Source organism: Venturia canescens, chromosome 5 (assembly GCF_019457755.1).
Source record: "Venturia canescens isolate UGA chromosome 5, ASM1945775v1, whole genome shotgun sequence".
In the NCBI taxonomy this organism is placed as follows: Eukaryota; Metazoa; Arthropoda; class Insecta; order Hymenoptera; family Ichneumonidae; genus Venturia; species Venturia canescens.
In genome coordinates this window covers 12064242-12083661 of record NC_057425.1, presented here as the reverse complement: position 1 = coordinate 12083661, position 19420 = coordinate 12064242, and the positions used below count along the sequence as shown (strand labels likewise).

General features: G+C 41.0%; 1 protein-coding gene across 3 annotated transcripts in view; it reads left to right on the top strand.

Moving 5' to 3' along the window:
- Drip (aquaporin homolog protein drip) overlaps positions 1-19420 on the top strand; it is a 39378-nt gene that overhangs the window by 9583 nt on the left and 10375 nt on the right. For 2 of the 3 annotated variants that reach the window (XM_043420771.1, XM_043420772.1), the window contains exon 3: positions 7972-8165. In XM_043420771.1, the coding sequence (XP_043276706.1) occupies positions 7972-8165 (194 nt within the window). Of the gene's footprint in view, positions 1-4921; positions 5374-7971; positions 8166-19420 lie in introns of those variants that run through there. The other variant, XM_043420773.1, reaches the window with a different exon arrangement.

Sequence of the window (19420 nt, the reverse complement as noted above, 5' to 3'; positions counted from 1 at the left end):
CTCTTATCACGAACTCGTAATCAATGTTTGCCCATGCCTGACTTATCTCGACATAAATTAAAAGCCAGTCCAGAGAATCGCTCGGAGAACTCCGAAGATGATTTAAGCCTAGTTTCGTAGATGAATCGAGTCGCGGGCATCGATCTTGATAACGATATTTCGTAATGTACGCGAACGCGCTCCGCTCCCTTATCGGGTGTTTATCGAGTCAGCTTGCGAACGCGGATCGTGGGCAGGCACAATTTTGCATAGGAAGGTTCTTCGTTCCACGGAATTTCAGCGTCTCAAACATTCCTCGATCCCGTCGGACCGTTGCGAAAAGAAACGTCGAGACTAATCATCGCGCTCGACAACGCGGGTTATCGCATCGCGGCTGGGAGTAATTCAGCAATCGACGATTCACCAGCACACCGAACATCGAAAAAGTCGTTCGGATATTCCAGACGAAATTAAAACGCGTTTTATTTTTCTCGCGCGCACCGCGGACGACGATTCGTTTCACAAATAGAAGCACACGCAGCTGTATCGCTGCGTACTTCGTGTTTGCAAAAGCTGCTTCGCGACGCAGAGCCTCCGGTGGCCCAATTTAAGAAGTTTAATTATCTCCGAGGCGTTGATGACGCTGCTCGGCTATGCTCAGTCGAGAAATACTCAGACGAATGGTTTTTTCTTTATTTTTTCGTTTGTTTGATTATTGAATCGCGATACAGTGGAACTTGTATTATAACTGGAAGATATTCGCTTCCCAGATTTTTTGAGGCGGACGAAAATTGGCAAAAAGACGAATTGCGTTCGGGGGCAAAAGCTTTTTTAAGAACTCTCGATGCCCTCGGTTTCGTAACGTTTGTTAGCGAGCAGGAGCAATTCATTCGCGATCAATATTGATCTTGTTATTCCATCAAGAGCGAGCAACATTACTCAACTTTCCCAATTTTACGAGCCACCTCTGGTCCACATTAGTTCGCGTAACCGAGATCCCACTGTATCCGTGTTGCGACACACCCGTTAGAGAAACGCGACCTCCAAAATTGGGTCACGCTTTTTGACGGCTGACAAACTTGCTGTAAATATTCCTCCTCTTCCCATTGTTTCACATTGATATACGTTTCACTCGATATTTTCACATGTTAATCGTCCCCGTGGCTTCGACGACTGCTCAACCCCGTTTTCGACCATCGATGTCTCGAAACCACTTCATTTTTCGCTTCATCAAAAAACTTGAGAATTTCCAAACTCTGTAAATCGAAATTGAGAATCCGGGGATTTTTTTCATCTCGCCCTCACTCATTCGTCGCTAAGCTCCCCGATGCATCACTCCGAAAAATTGCAAAAATTGGGTCTCCAAGATTCGAAAAGTTCCGGGATTAAGGTTATTTTTTATGGGTGTCCAAATTGCATCGATTTTTACTTCCCAATTAAAGATGTAATCACTCCAAATTAATGTCAGAGTTTTGCATTCGAAATTGTAAATAAATCTTTTCACCTCATATTTTGACGAATTAAATTACAAGCCGTTAATTAATCGGGAATCCATCACTGACAGAACCCGAAATTTCATTCGTCCCTGGCGAAAAAACTCCAGTTTTTTGTGTAAAAATCGCTTTATAGAACGCAAAGAGAAATGGACCAATGAAAAAGTATTAGTAAGAAAGACAGAAGACTTTGACAAAAGCCAAGAAGGAACAAATTGCCAAAATAAGCAAATGCGAGGTTAAACAAGTGCTCGTATCAATTTCGTTCATCAATCTTTAGCGTAATACATCTTTATTACCAGTAAGACAATCGTCTCGAATTTTTTCCCAAACCTTCATTATATACTTCATCGTTATTGTGTACTTTTTCATAAACTTCGTAAGAAGCGTTTATTCGTTACATGGAAAGATGAACGATTTTTAACGCATAGTCCTTAAAACTCAGTGTATTTTTCTTCGTATTTAAGCACGTTTATCTCAATAACCAATAAGACGAACCCTTCAAAATTTGATATGCGCGTGAGTCGACTACTCATTGAAACTCTGGGTAAATTTCAAGACTTTCTTAAGAAAATCGTTCCGTGCATGAGCTGCCTTAAGATAAATCAAATTGTGAGGACTTCTACTCTATCGGGATAGCCAAATATTCAGTGCGGTAAAAAAAACGATAGTTTCAGTAGCGAGAGTTGCGTAAGATAGTGCGAAGAGCGGTAAAGCTACCAGTTGAGGTGTGACACATCGTAACGTCGCTCCAGTACAAAGGCTATTTCTCTCGTGGATGATATTACGTTTAGTAGCAACGAGAGTAAACGAGTGAGGAGCGTTATCGCGATATGTGTTTGATGTGAAAACAAGTGGAGCGCTTTATTGAAGTAGGTAAAAACCAGGAGCATTCGAGGGCTCCGTATCGTTGGCTTTTACAACGAAAAGTTTCATTATTTATACAATAAAAAGAGTGAGGCGCTTGTGAGATTAGCCACGGAGTGATTCAATATTTGTATTGAAAAGCCAATGTAAATCCGGAAACGAAAAATCCGGGGATTAATTAGTCCGGATGCTTCGAAAAATTGATGGCGATTGGGCGAACGGAAAGTGGATTAAAAATGAGGAGGAAAAAAGTTGACATTCAGAAAAATGTTTCGACGTCGAAAATCATTAAGGAGTTTCGGTACAGAAGTCAAAATATTAAGAAATTGATCAAATTTGGTGATAATGTTCTTCAACATCAAGTGCGAAAACTCAAATTTTTTCAAAATTTTCTTCTACTTAGTTATCGAGTAATTACGCATTAAAGCAGATTTCTCATGCCCGGAATGTATGCCTATATATATGGAAACGCTATGCTTATACACGTAAACTTTAGTGATTGATTACTCGATAACTGTGTAGAAGAAAAATCTTAAAAAATTTGTGTCGTCAAATTTGGCACTAAAGAATATGTTCACCAAATTTTATAAAATTCTGAACTTTTTGAATTTTTTAATTTTTTTAGCATGGATTAGCATGGCAACATTGTATCGCCTGTACCGAAACTCCTTAAAAAGCAGGCACAGGTCAAGCGGCATTTGGCCGGGAGTCTTTCGAGTGAAGCTTTGCTTAAGCGAGGTTTGCCCGCATACCGAAGAGCCAAGACCGCCTTTAGAGCATTCGACTCCAGGTGTCAGCAGCTTGGAAGAAACCTTTTATGCCTTCGTTTTATGATTTGCATTTTTTAACAACAAGAAACTTCGTAAAAGCAAAGAAAATGGATGCCCATATAAACAGAATGTTGGGCGACGAGAAAAAAAGGCTCGACAGATTGCCGAACTGGATTTCGGCGTTTCCAGAGCTGGACTCGCCGCATGCGCTGCAACGAATGTGTACGCGCGTGTATTTATGGACTAAAATCAGTGTCATGATATATTCGACGAGCGGCGGTAACTTCGGCGCTACACCTCGAGGCTTTTTTCATTGTACGAACGTATTAAAAATGTATGTATTACGCGAAGGATACTTCACAAGAGTTGAATGAGAGCAAAGACGAAGAAGGAGGGGGTTTGACTCTTTCGTCGCCGTTGTCTGTCGAACGAAAGTAAAAATTATACTGGTGCGATCTCCGTCTCTGCGAGAGACAATCGAGAGAGGACGGCGGAGACACACAGCGAGAGGCTGGGCGCGGAAAAAATGAAAACGAAAGTGCGAAGTGACTTGAATATAAGCGAGCACGGAGAGGCTGCGCTGCGTGCGAAAAAAAGATTGCCGACTAATTTTTAACGATTGAATAATAGACGCGACGGAAATCATAATTATACGTTCGCGCAGGAAGCTGACTACGTTCTCGGATGGAACTTCTCTCGATGCGAGAACTCATCTTGGACGTGAAAAAACATCGAAATGGAATGTCGCTCACGAACAATCTCGCGAGAATTGTCCTGATAGACGGGCAAGAAAAAAGCTATTTTTACAAATTGTTTTAACCGCTACAAATCATAAATATGGATATAAGAAGTGTTGGATGTAAAAAATACACTCTTAAAATAGGCAGAAGAATCGTTTTATTTTAATTTTACTCAGTTTACGTACAGAAAAATGGGGGAGAAGACAGGTCAAAAAAAAAGATGGGTGTGCGCCGTTGATAAAATCTCCGGAATAACGGATGATCGGAGAAAAAAAATAAAAATGGTTTTAGATTTAATAAGTAAATGGCTGCAGCGCATATCATACGATTTTCGATTTTTCCAAAAACTACGAAAAAGCACGTTTTTTCGAGTCTTCGAGAAACGCGTTAGCGCGCTAAGCGCTAGAGAGCCGAGCAAACGTCGCTCAAAGGTGCACTCGCGGACTGCTCAGATCTTTAAAATTTTAGTACGATACTTTTAAATATGTATACTTTCGAAAAACGCGATAAAAAAATGGGTCCTTCGAAAATTCAAGATCCCTTAAATCGAACGTAATAAATCGACGTCTTTAAAAAAATTGCATAGAAAAGTATGAGATTTGGAAAAAAAACGACGAGAAAGTGAGCGGCGAAGATCGCCGAGTCCGCTTCCCCTTTTATAGCCCTCGCAAAAGAAATTTTTTCGCCTCAATCCATTTTTTAATCCTTTCTCACCATGCATGGAAATATGTATAACCCGTAAAGAGAAGTCCTTATGTGATCCATGACAATGTTCGCCATTCCTGATGAGCTCGTTCGCAAAATAATAATACAGTGCTCGAGAAGAAACGAAATTGTAGGTTCCCCTCCTCCACTCTCTCTCTCTCTCTCGTCTCTTTACGATGAGTTTCGAAGTGGGTGGAACGGTTAGACGAGCAGGACTCAAGAGGGATGGAGGGAAACTGAGCGTAGAGGTAGACCGGAGCGAAAACAGAAGCAGGAGACAAGTTGAGACGAAGACGGGAGGAGAGGGAGAGAGAGATTGGCGTGTTCGCGACGGGGGGGATTGTACGACGACGATACATATGAACGCGTACCTCGCGGTCCGCGCACTCGATAAAACTACCTAAACCCTCGCGCTCTCTCAAATTTCGAGTCGAGCTGAGAGCCTTGTGCGTTATCTTCGATCCCCTTGTTTTCTCGATTTTCCTGATTCCCAATTCGGTTATTCGACGGGACAAGCATCAAGAAAAGCCCCAATTTCGACAATAAATTCCTCGAAATTCGAGCACCCTCGAAATTCGCTCGACAGTAATTACTGTCTCGTTTGAAAAGAAAACATCGCGCGACAAGATACGAAGACTAGAATCGGAGAAAAAAGTGTGACGCCCATGATATTTTGATTACACTGTACGTGAGAGAGGTTCAAAGTGACTGAAACTTTACACTCGCTCGGAACAGTCGAGATTTCACGGTTATCGTAACAAGTGCTCTCTTCGTACGAGGATTAAGAACGTTACAACGAAATGAGTAAATCGTGGCAAGGTATGATATCTCATTTGTTTAAATTATCGCGAAAATCAGCATTGTTTCAGCTTCGCTACAATTTTTTTTCAACAATTTTTTTATATTACAATTATATGCCTCGACGAATTCCTATTATTATTACCATTATTTATTGAAGCCATTCTTGCCTTTCAGGCTCCAGAATATTTTATGTACATCATCCTCCCTTCTCCCACATTTTTTACACAGCGATTCGAAATGAAAAACATTCGTATTCCTTCTTGTTAGATTCCTTATACTCGTACTATGTGCTCTCCTTGCTCAAATTTCTCTTTCCTTTTCTTTCTCAGCTTTATTGTCACCCTTCCTTTTCCCTATCGGCCCATAATAACGCTCCTCAACTATCTCAGTTTTCTCTTCTTCGCCTTTCTTTCGAACTCTCTCTCTCTCTCTCTCTCTCTCTCTCTTCTTTTGAATCCTCCTTAATATATATTTCTTATATTTTTGCGATTTAATGCAACTATTTTATTTCATTAAATTTTATGCTACTTTATTTTATTTATTTCTTGGATCTCAGGAGTTGGACTCAAATAATTTTTCTAATTTGTGTTATTTTCCTACTTTGTATTTTTTTTCAAGTATTTTTTCTCTCTCCTTTTGTAATTAATTATTGATTGCATTCTGATCGTATTTTTTTTTTCGTTGCCCAAAATTTCAACTGAGGCAATGGACAACTGTGATCGTCATCTTCATCATCATCCCTCTCTCTCTCTCTCTCACTCTCTTCGGCGAACTCAACGATCCGATGGATCTGGAAAATCTGTGAATTATTTGAGATTTATTCAGAGGCGAGCAAATTAAAATATACACGTAACCTCGTGCAAATAATAACTCGATGATTTAACGTTTCGAATAAAATCTTCGCGTTCAACGTCTTCTATTGACATTCAAGGTTTTACGGATTAGAGAACCTTTGATACGTCCCCATCGGTTCGAGCGCCGGCTTATCGATTGTTCCGTAGAATATAAATCCATTATTCGGTGACCGGAAGAGAACGAACGACGCGAGGATAGCTCCGCGTCAGCATTCAAATGACGTTCTCAAAGAGACTCGGTTCAATATTTCATTGCCGTTGAATCGCTTCCATTCGCGGTGGATTCGACCGTGGATTATCTTCAGCCACGAGAACTTGCGACACTTATCCATCGAATGATAATAAAATTGTGATAAATAACCGAACCGTAAAGTGAAAAATGTTTCACGCTCTTCGTAGCGATTTTAAAATAATTTTAATCGCGCCACAAACGAAAGAAAATGATAAGCATTGAAAACACGAAGTTTTCCAACTCTCCATTCCTGACACGCAATTCTTATTTCATTCTCGCTTATAGCATTGGCCATACGGACTCTTATCGGTCGAATCGCTACGAATTTGAGAGCTCGGCTCGGGCCACAACGCCTGTGTTTACATCGTTTTAATTCACCGGCTAAACCGGTTCAAAGCTGAAAGCGAACGTCAATTTTCACTTCAATCGTATTCGACATGATTTTTCTCTGTTATCATTAGTTTACTGTTTCAACTTTGATTTATAGACGACGAAAATATCGACGAAACGGAATATTTTGCGGCCCATGCTCGATGTTAAATCCCACCGAAATGTGTGTGCCGCGCATTTATTTGCTTTGAGGAAATATATTCAAATGAAATCGCCGAAAAAAGGTCTCGGAGTTTGAATCGATTTACATTCATTTCGAAGAACGATTTCGCGTTTAAGGAGTTCCTCGAGTGCGTATACCTCGGCTGTGTCAATGCCGATCGTACGGAATAACGTCGCATACACCCCGCGAGTGTGCTCCACGGCCTTAAACCTGCTAATTACTCGAGGCTCGACGCGTGCGACAGCGTAAGGTCAACGCCAAGATCGCGTACACCATCCACGCCGGTGTAATCTTGTTAGCACGGTCCATTTCTCCAACCCATTTTCAATCGCTCAAATTTTATTTCAGGTCAATGCTTTTTTGAGTGGTTAATTCGCACGAGCGAATTTGCACCTCGCTCTGTCGGGTCAATCGACCATTGGCAGCCTCGTGGATCGCGAATTATTTATTACGACGTCATTCGACCTATTCCCACGATTTCATTTTAAGCATTTGATCCCATCGATGGGAAAGTTAATGAGACAACGGTGCGAATTCGAATTGGATAGATCCATGAAATTCTACGGTTTTTGGCAGAAATAAAAAAAAAAATTACAATAAACTGGCAGGTCGCGAAAATTCTTCATCGGGAATTCGGGAACCCGAGGTTCATCAAATTTTTCAAAATGTTGTCGAATTAAAAGTCGAGAGCCCACAATTGAAAAGATTGAATTGCCTTTTTTGTATTTTTTAAAATATTTATTGGCACACTCAATTCGAGTTCAGTTCGGAGGTTTAGCTCACTAAAATATTTACGAATGGAGAGAAAAGGGTGAAAAGCAAATGTGCCGAAACACGGGGAAATGAGCCTCCGCTGGAAGGACAAAAGTTTGAAAAATTGGTGGAACTAATTAAGAAAACGCAACGCGTTGAAAAAATCGCTTCCCTGATTTGAATGATTTAATTATAAAATAAAATCGTGCCCAATTCGTTTTCAGGTGCTAAAGACTTCGTGGGTCTGGAGGAGGTCTCGAAGATCGATTTCCTCCTGCCACTTTTCGCCGAAGCTCTGGGCACCGGTCTTCTCGTTCTCATAGGATGCGCCTCTTGCGTCACGTGGACCGACAGTGGTGCGCCTACGGTGCTTCACATAGCATTCACATTCGGCCTCGCCGTGGCAGCTCTTGCTCAGGTAAGACCTTCCATTCGGAAATGAATATTCCAAAATTTCCTCCAAACGAATCGTCCTCGTGTTCTTAATTCCTCAACACTTAAGACGATTCTTAATAATTGGAAAATGAAAAGAGAATTTAGCTGCTAATCACATCTGATTTGATTATTTCCATAATGATTATTCTACAGAGAATTGCAATTGAAAAATTCTTCAAATTGATTTCGTACTTCCCCTCATCCATAGCCATCCAACGAACTCACATTATTATAATTGTAATATAATCCGATGAATATTGAGACACGACGAATCAGAAGAGTTTACGAAACGCTTCTAAACGGACGATGATGAATCGACTCCCAGCGTAACACTGGCCGATCGTAGTCGATAATTAATCGTTCAAATTATTACAGTTTGGTACTGAGAATCGAGCAATTAGACAGTGATTTATCATTCATTACGTTCCCTCATTGTCCGATATTCTTAAGGTAGATCATGCTCGAAGGATCGTATTTTATGGGTGTCTAAATTGCATCGATTTTTACTCCCTAATTAAAGATATTAACACTTTGAATTGATGTCAGAGTTATTACTTCGAAATTGTTTATTCTCATGGCAAATGACAAGCCATTATTTAATCCGAAATTTCATTCGTTCCTGGCGAAAATACTATAGTTTTTTATATAAACAATCGCATTAGAGAACGCAGAGGAAAAATACAAGGGGAAATAGATGAAGAAAAAAGTATTAATACAAAGACAGAAGGCTGTGACAGGAATGGGCCAAGCCAAGAAGAAACAAAATTTCCGAAATAAGCAAATGTGTGGTTATACGAGTGCTCCTTACCAATTTCATTCAATCTTTAACGCAATATATTTTTATTACTGGGAAGACAATCGTCTCGAATTTTTTCCCAAACCCTCATTATGTACTTCATTTTTATTGTGCACGTTTTTCATGAACTTCGTAACAAGCGTTCATTCGTTATATGGAAAGATAAATAATTTTTTACGTGTAGTCCTTAAAACCCTGTGTACTTTTCTTCATATTTAAGCAAACGGGAGCTTTGAGTTGATTGAGAAAAATTTCAACAAAATCTAAAGGAATCGTGTAAGAAATTTCAAAAAAATCGTGTTTCAAAGCTGAGTTTATTCGACAAAACCGCTCGTATGCTAATAGATCGTCGAATGAGTGTAAACTTGAGGTGCGCGAGGCAAGTGCCCGGAGCAGGAGAGCCGTAAGCGTTCGACGATAGTTAACGTCAAAATATTGAAATAACGAAGCAAAGGGCAAAGGGGACGGAAAGATTGTTCGCGAAGCGGCTGACGAAGGGGCTTGCACATCCTCGAAAAAGCGAAGTGGTTTTTACGAAATCACTTGGTACGAGTCCCCTTCCGAGTGACCTCGAGACGAGAAATAATTTATTATCCTAACGTGTAAAAACAGAGGCTGCGAGCCGAGCTTTCGAACTTCGCGCTTGTACTCGTGAAAAAGCGAAATCCGCGACGACGGTTTTTTACGGGCCAATTATTTCGGGGCCGAAAACGCGAAGCGCGGCTTCTCTAATGATTTATATTTGCGGCGCACTTGCGTATCTCACTTTCGTGATCGTAACTGCTCCTCCGATTCACAAAGATTTTTAATTACACGATACGACGCACCGAAATCTCGCGAATTCGCGAGCTCCTTCAATCAATATTCCCGTCACTTTTCGCCTGAATATTTGCACAGTTTCTGGCCATTGGCTTATTCGAAAACTCCTCGAATTACCCGTCGTTTTATTGACGACTAAAATTATCGGACAATCGGCCAGCCCGGGAATGGAGAACCGACTAGAAGAACGAATTGACTCGATATGCGAGATCTGGAAAATCGCTCATTTCGCGCTCCTCGTGATAACGTACAGCGCGAACTCAGCCGAGCTGCCATTTGTATATGAACGATCAAGGATCTCGGCACAGAAAAATACACTCGCTTTGTAAAGTGCATAAATCCAACACGCAGCGTCCGCCACATCCATAAAATCCTCACGAGAAGATAAAATTATGCTTGTCTCGTTATTCAATTTCCTGCGGCTTCTGTAATTATTCATTCGTTCTATTTGGTATCCGACGTTTTCTGCACGGTAGATTATCCGATAATCTTCCTAACGTCTTTATAATTGTCCCGAGCTCCGAGATCGTACAATTAGCACTGTACCGTGCTGTTTGAACATTAAATTTATTGCGGCGACTACGATTTATCGAGACGACTGTGAAAATATATATATTTATAATAATTATCGATGAAAAGCGATAGAAATATACGCATTGGGGCTCGAGAGAATAAAAGATTGAGCGTGCCAGAGTATTTTTTCACAATTCATCATCTTCTGGCTACAGATCGTAAAATATCGATTCTACTGATAGGAATTTTTCTTCGATGGTCCCAGAGATTTACCATAAACTGTGATGATCTTCACGGGCAGGGAAAAATAATTTTGCGATTGATAACGCACGATGTTTTTCCGTCGTATTTTTACCTGAATCAACAACAAAAATGTAGAATCCTCCTTTTGGTTGAAACTACAAATGAAACGATCAAATTTCATTAATATTTTGTTGGATTAATCAAATGTGGATGCAAATTTAAAAAATCCTTTAAAAATCCATCAAATTAGTGTTTTTTTTTTTTTTTTTTCAATTAACCGATCCTTTTTTTCAGCGCACGTCGCCGCGCAAGGATCGGTGATTTTCAAAATGATATTCAACAGTTCGGTCCTCCTGTTTCGATGAATCGAGTAAAAATATATTATTTCGTTTCCGCGGAGTCGGCGAAACAAATAATTGTTGAAAAATTCGAAAAGTTTTGTTTCATCATTTTAAACGAACTTCTGCGAGTTGGAGTTTTAATTCAATTGTTGAGATCTCGATCGGCACGAGTCGAAGGCCCCAACCGGAGTGCTACATCCCGCGTGAAAGACTCAAAGCGCACACGAACGCACGAACGTGAAACGCTCAGCTTTGTATTACTGCGTAAATAAGCTCACGTGTGCGCGTGCATGTGAAGTTTCCGTTGAGTCGCGAGAGCATAAGGAGAGTGAGTGAGCGAGTAGGTTGTCAGAGCCTCCGGGGCAAAATTGCACCATCCCGTGAGGCACGTTAGTGGACCCCCTTGGGCGAATACGCGGCCTTATTTACCCTTCTACACATGGCGAGCCTCGAGCCACGATCGCGGCAAACCGGCCAACGAAACGCGGTAGAATCACAATTTTTTTTCTCCGTGCTGTGCGATTCACGACACCGGAACTTGACTTTTTTTTTCTAAATTCCGGTGCACGTGCCGAGAAATTAAACTCGAAGGCCTTGATCGTCGGTCTCTTGGTTTCGGGGAGGCTGCTTTGCGGAGGCATTTCGGTTGGTCCGATTTTTTCGATGGGAATAAAGTAGTTCTATTTTTTTCGGAAACTGCCTCGCATTTAAGGTCGTTTTTCCACTCCGGCAATCACGATTTCGCTTCCACTCGAATTTCAATGAATATTTTTTGCTGCTTTACCCCAAGAGTTCGACCAAATGCGAAATGGTTGTTTGTACTAATGGAAAGAAACGACGGTTTTATGTGAAATCGTGTGACGAGCCGCGACAGCGTCGAGCCTCGTCGCATTATTTTTCTCCTTTCCCGATGTCGTTGCGTGCCTCGCTTTTCATCGCTCGGCTGCGTCCCTTTGTTTTAATCGGGTTTTCCGATCGAGCATGCCCGCTCTCTTTTCGATGTTAAAAGGGGTAGAATCGATCAGGGGAATCCCCCGTGAAGCAACCTTGAAACATATGAAATTTCCATCCCTTTGCTAACAAACGATTGGATATTGCGTTGCCTTGGTTACGATCAAGCAGTCGTGTGTGTCGGCCGGTTCAACGAGGAGCAGATCCCAAGCCCGGCAGCACCGCTGTCTTCGATGTGGAGGCAGATCTATTACGAGCAACCGTCGAACGAAAATGTTAAGGGAGTTGAGAATAATCGTTCCTTCCGGTCGCAAATCTCTGTCAATTCGACAAACAACCATCGCGATCGTAGGCTCGCGCAATGAGACTCCTTAAAATAACAATCCAACGATAGCGCTTTATCGCGTCAGATCACGAACGAGTGTAGCGTCCGACGATGAGTACCAACAAACTTTTTTCGAGATTCCCTCGACGGAAGTCGTGTTTCACTTCCCATAAGATCAAAGTTCGAGAGGCAAATTTGCCGAAGCCGATTCCACGTGTTTCTTTTTGATATTAAAGAATGACGTGGGATTCTCTGACTATTCGAATAGGCCGTTAAGAGAGTCAGTTTTATGTTCACTTACAAAAAACCGACCCTGGGCTTCTTCCCGGTGTGCGCACACGTTGAGTTATCCTCAGGTTTTATAATACGTCCGAATAAACGCTCGCGAAAATAAAGGGAAAAAATAATGATAAAGAATAAAAATAAGAAATATAAAATAAAAGAAAATCGCACGAGCGTTTCATTAGGTTTGCGCAACCTTTAATTTATTGCGATTAAATCGACGTTGTGCCGCGGCAACCGTCTCACCTCGCTTTTTGCCTCGCATTCGATCCTTGCTCAAAATATCTTTATGCATATACACGTGTATATATATATTTTCATACGTATACGTATATGTGTACATAGGTACGAGAGGGCTCGGAAATCGCGTGCAATATTATCGAACGAACCGCCAAAGGCGTGTACGAAACGCAGGAAGAAACAAAAATAATAATTACAAGGAGAATAAAAGCCAACAAATTTATATGGCAAAAGGGCAAACCGTGAGGACAGGGTGGTCAGAATCGTGAATCGAGTATTAAAAGAGATCGCCGAATGAGATTTCTCAAGGTTCGTTTCAACCCTGCACAGACAAGTGCGCTCCGACGCGCCGAATTCTCCATCGATTTTTGTAATACTCGCTCTTATCACTTGACTTCATAATTTAATTTCTTCTCTCTTTTAACTTTTAATTGGCGTTACTTTATTTCGAAGCAATCTGATTGCGAGCCTAACTCTTTCGGTCGCAAGATCGCGGCTGTGGCACTAAAGAGCGGAGAAAAGTGGAACGAATTCGGCACGATTATCGGCGAAAAGCTTTTAAGGTACTTGAATTTCTCAATGCTCCTTGAAGCTTAAATGGCACACGTCGACGCTCGCGTTTTTCCTCGATTACTGTTCGGCACTCATTTTTCACCGCGCGCGCGTTCAACTCTCGTCGCGAACCCTCAACATTTTCATCTTCATTGCGATGCAAAAAACGGTGAAAAGTTTTAAATCGTCCCGCGGACGATTAACAACCGACTTTTTGTTTCCTCCCCGCGGAAAATGGCACGAAGATACAACGGCGAGGACTAGAAGGATGAAAAAGGATCCGAGGTCTGAAACGGGGCGCGAAATCGAGCGCGCGTGCCTCCAGGCGCTTCGCACGGAACGCGAATTACAAATATATTCAAATTAGAGTGCGCAGAGTCTTAACAGAGTGCGTACTCGCTGTTGCCTCACCCGCCCGTCTTCGCAAACGCATGCAGAGATCTTTCGGCCTCTCCGAGAGCGAGAAGAGGACACAAAACGCCCCCCGGAGCACATCCGATTTTTCCCCTCTCTCTCACACCTCAACCGCAACTCTCGATTGTCCCAGAAATCGGAGATCGTAATGAGGATCCTGTGCATGGAAACGGCGAATAACACTTTGCCACACGCCCCATGTACGTCTCTCGTATCATTAAAAAGTGTTTACACGACGAATTAGGAAAATACGAGCCAACGAAACTCAAACGCGGATTCCCATTATCTGACGCAAACAGTTGTAGCGATCCCGAGAGGATGCTCTTTCGAATGATAATAAACGAAAGATTTATAGGTCCGTGTTCGATGCGTGTACGCGGATGCGAAAAGAATCTTTCACACTCGCGGCTTTCGTCACAATTTTATTCATTAACGACTCGCACATTGACACTCAAAACCAACATCTTTTGTCGCGGATTAATGGCAGAGCCGTTTTCTTTGACGTACGAAATAAATCTTGCACGAAAAAAAGCATTCTCAGAATCGGTTTATTTCGAGTTTGCGGGACATTTATTTATATCATTTTTGCATAATTCCGGGCGTTTAAATTCGAAAAAATTCGGTGTCATGGGAGGATCAGCATGCAAATTGCTTGCAGGCCTTTTTTGGCAAATTTCTATGTTTGAAGGTGGCTTTCGCAACTTACGCTCAAAAGGTTTGGCTTATGAATGAGCTTTGATGGAATAATCGAAATGAAATTGCTTCGGTAATTGAGCATTGACCTTATTTTTTCTTTACTTTTGTGTCCTCTTTATTTTTTTGTCAATGGAATCGACGGGGAAAGAAGTCGCCGAGCGATATTCGCTCGTCCGGCGGATCGTACGACGTTTCATTCACTTTGCATTCTCTCCGCGACGGGACAAATTCACTAAATTTCATTATTCGTCGACGAAAGTATTCCCGTCACTTTTCCTTTCAGCTTCAGCATCTCCGCTTGCCACAGGCCTCGATGCCTTCGACGTTGGCATTTTGTACGCGTTTTACCAAAGTATTCCATGCTCTCAGGTGAATTCTAATCCTATAACTAATATTATAAATGCGAAAGTGCGTGTTTGCTTGTTCGTCCTTCCTTCGCGCCATAATTAAGCAACCTATCGACTTGATTTTTCGCAGAGTTATAGTTGAAAGGACGAAAAGCCTTCTGGCTAAGTTTTTCAAATAACGACGCAAGCGAGTAAAAGCTAGTAACAAATAAAAAACAAACTAAAATCCAGCCTCGATTCGGCAATATTCGCGTGCGGACGCTTCGAGCAGCCGGGCGATGAAATGGTACCGAAAAAATAGCAAATATTGCTGTGAAATTCTGATAGTTCAATAAAAAAATTCGAAGGAATTTCGTCGTGCGTCCTAAGAATCTTGAAATTTGAATAATCGGAAAAAAGGCTGATCGACCGAGAACGAATAAAACCGATAATTCCGATTGTTCGATGCACTGCTCGCTTCTGACTTATTTTCAAAGCTTGCTTCACTACACGAATAAGATATGCAGGAATAGCGACGTATTCGCGATTGTTCGTTTAACGATCTTCCTAACCCAAGTTGCGATCAGCCTCCGCGATCCGCGGCGAGGAGCCGCACACAATTTAAAATTCTTCTCTAAACGAAGCTCCATTGTGATCCGATTCAGCGAGAGATGTGCTCGAGAGGTCGATCAACGTGGAGGTAAAGATAAAAAATAGACGCGTGCTAAACGAGTTTGTAGCAGAGTCATAAATTCATGAGTTCAGCAGTGCCGAAAGGTTACAGAACGACGAAACTTTTATTGTGTCATTTAAACTCGCTTGCTGATTACAATCAGTTTTAATCCGTGAGCCGGCGCACGAGAGCTCAGCTCTTTTCTCATCTTTGCTTTCTTAAGCTATCAAAATCCAGGGTGGGGCTTCTCACGCACAAATGCTCGTTCGGAGTAGCGATTGCGATATCATTTTTCGAGGAATTTTTCCTTTATGCATGTTTTATACCGCCCTGGGATAATGCGCAATCCATCCCAGAAATGGAATACCGACGACAAGATTCGAGAACGCTCGTATACTGGAGCGCCCCCCCGTTCGCGACGTCACTTTCTCGTGATTCACGGGAAACGTAAATTCTCCGATGACACTTCAAATAAACTGAGCCCCTCCGTGTAGTTAATGACGATCAAATAAAATCCATCATTCTTGCGCTGGATAAAAAAATCATTAAAAATGCTAATTCACAGTCATTCCGAGCCCACCCGCCGTCCAGTTCATTACTTTACTCCATCAATTAAATGACGTTCAAATTCTCTCTCGACAAAAGAGCGTTTAGCAGTCTCACGCTCCATATTCGTGGCTGACCTTTTTTTTTTGAACATGCAGCCATTGCATTTTTTATGCAAATCTCAAAGGTTTTGAATACCAATGAATTTTTCTATTTTCATTCACTTACTCAGTAGAAACAAAGTTTTATAACATTTTTCCTTTTCTTCGCACTCGTTCCAATTTTTTTATGTGTCAAGCATGACCATACTTTCATTGGAAAATGTAGCGGCCAGTTTAATCGGTTTAGAACAGTGACGAAGTTTTTTCTTTTTATTCTTTTTACGGCACTCTTGCAAGGATCCCCAAAAATGTTAAGGCACAAAAATCGTGCACGAAACGATTTTCTTAAGAAAGTTTTGAAATTCACTCAGAGTTTAAATGAGTAGTCGACTCACGCGCATATCAAATTGAGAGGTTCGTCTTATTGGTTATTGAGATAAACGTGCTTAAATATGAAGAATAATACACAGAGTTTTAAGGACTATGCGTTAAAAATCGTTCATCTTTCCTTGTAACGAATGATCGTTTCTTACGAAGTTTATAAAAAAACACCCAATAACAATGAAGTATATAACGAAGGTGTGGGAAAAAATTCGAGACTTTTGTCTTACTTATAATAAAAATATATTACGTTAAAGATTGAACGAAATTGGTAATGAGCACTCGTATAACCTCGCATTTTCTTATTTCGGTATTTTGTTTCTTCTTGGCTTGGCCCATTCCTGCGTCTTCTGTCTTTTCGTTAATACTTTTCTCTTGATCCACTTCCCTGTGTGTTTTCCCTTGACGCTCTCCAATGTGATTTTTTACATAAAAAACTATAGTATTTTCGCCAGGAACGAATGAAATTTCGGATTGAATAATGGCTTGTCATTTGCCATGAGAAAAATTGAAAAAATTTATTCACAATTTCGAATTCGAGAACAATAGATTTTTTTGACTTTTTAAAGCAGGACCCCCCTTAAATCCTTAGAATTTCGGAAAACGCACTAATTTCGAGCTCCATGGCTCGATCTCAAAACTCCCAGCAATGAAGCCAGTTCGAAATCAGCAAATTTTTCAAATTCTATTAATTTTCAAGACACTTGAATGACAACATTCAACGACTATTTCTTCCTCACACTCACTTCAATCTTCGTAACCGTAAAACTTCATTATAATTCATTAAAAAAAAAAAAATAAAAAAAAAAACCGGAGTACTCCATACCTCGGATAAAAACATCGCTACGAACGTCAAATTCCGAATGATACGATGAGCTCAAAATATAATAGCACAATATTACCATAATTTTATGTCTTCCACACAGTGATATAACTCTGAGGCAGGCTATTACGCGAATGATACGTTAGTCATCGAATCGTTCGTTGTATACTTTGTATCCTGTGTACGTGTTTTTTTTTTTTTATTATTATTATGAGTTTTGAAGCCTCCTCGCGAGAGTTGACTTTCTCGGGGGCCTGCGTTGAACCTGGAGATTCTAGTGGCAAGTCGGTGAATGGTAAAGGACATCGAATTTAGCCCACAGGGCATGGCGGTCATAATGATTCATTATACTTGAGACGAGTGGACGCCATAAGAGTCGAAGAAAAATCTGAGCATCCGGCGAGCGTTAACGCACTCGAAAGCACTTGCCCCAATACCACGGATCGATGGATATATATATCAAAACATGGTAATTTTCCCACATCTTCCTTCGTAATGAGACCGTAAAATGGAGGCTGCAATGGAGGATGAGCGATTAAAGTATTTATTGCTCGATACAGCCCTCGACGGAACGAGATTTTATAATGGATTTAATTAGGGTTGAATGAGACCAGAAGGCGAGCAGAAGGTTTGGTAAAAAATGACTTTTCCTTCGCAGCATCCAATTAATCAAATAAGTGAAATGAAGCTTCGCTCGAATGCTTTCTGCACGTTGATATCCATTGGGAAATCGTGAGCTCGAATTATGCAGTGGATTATTTGAATAAGTCGAAACTGGAGCGCTAAAAATCGATACTTTTATAGATCGATGGATCGAGGAGCCTTTTCCTTCCAAGTTCCAACGCCGCCGATCCTTGAATCAAGAAATGATTTACGACGATCGTTAAAATCCTTGATTCTTGAAACATTGTTACAATCGAGATCGCGAGGGGGGAGGAACAAGCAACAGGATGCGATTTCTCAATGTGGCTGAACTCGATTTTCGAAGCGAATCAGCTCCTCCGACCAATATTAGAGTCATTGTCGTCTCGCAAACACTCTTGTATTCCGCAGCTCAACAGGCCCCGAGGCTCGCTCTTCCAATCCTATCGACCGCTCCCTCGAGTCTTCGAGAACTCTTGTTAACTGTGTATACGTATAATGCACACAATGTGTAATCGCTCCTCTCGTTGCGCAATCGGGAAGGTAATGCTCGAAGATCATTGTCTTTCCTCGTCAAATAAAAGTCCCAAATTTGAATTTTTTTATAAGAAAAAGGAGGAGAATAGAGAATTTGATGATTTGAGAAAAAAAAATTGTTGGTTCAATAGCAATTGATGTTATTGGAAGAGCTTTCTTCGTTTAAATCCAATGTTTTTGGAGATAATGAATCTGCAGTTTGATCTCGAACTATTTTATTCGCTTAACCATGTCTAACCCTACACCTCATGTGTCTTTTTTCATACCCTCAACCTCATGACCGGGGTTTGAACGCACCCCACTCTTTTTCTGCTTATAAATCCGGTCCTACGATGCTAAACTGACTTTATCCTACACCATTTTCTTCGTTTTTTTATAACGAAAAGAATGATGTACGATAAAACTAATTTCAATTGAATTTATATATTAAAAAATCCGTCGATAATCAGTCGATAATGTCGCTTGTTAGGACGGGAGCGTAGTTTGAAGTTCGCGTGGGGTGTGCTCACACCCCAGCCATGCGTTCTAGGGTTAAGTTTGTTCAATAGCGAATCCCGATTTACGGGAATTTTGAAAAAAATGTATGTCGCGCAAAAAAAATTTAACGATTCGATTGAAAAAAAAAATCTTAGTAAAAATTAAAAAATTTTAGTAAAATATCGTAACCGTACATTTTTTTACTGATCGTTAACGATAGTTTGAATGATTTTTGGAACATTTCACAACGAATAATGTTCGCACAGGAAGGAGGCTGGACCATATTTTTTATACGGCACTTGGCTATCGAACTACCTTAACCTTGTGACGATCACATATTTCATTGGCACCCCGTAATCCCACGTTTCGTTGTTCCAATGGCCTTTTTTCCTCAGTTTACATTTTTGTTGAAAATTACGTTGCCTTATCGATTTTGTTTGAACATCAAGAGTAAATTCGATTCCATGGAGACCTTCATAGTTCTTCATTCCACCGACCGCTCCCAACGAATGGGGTCTGCGCGACAGAAATTCGAATGACTGCTGGCATATCGAAAATGT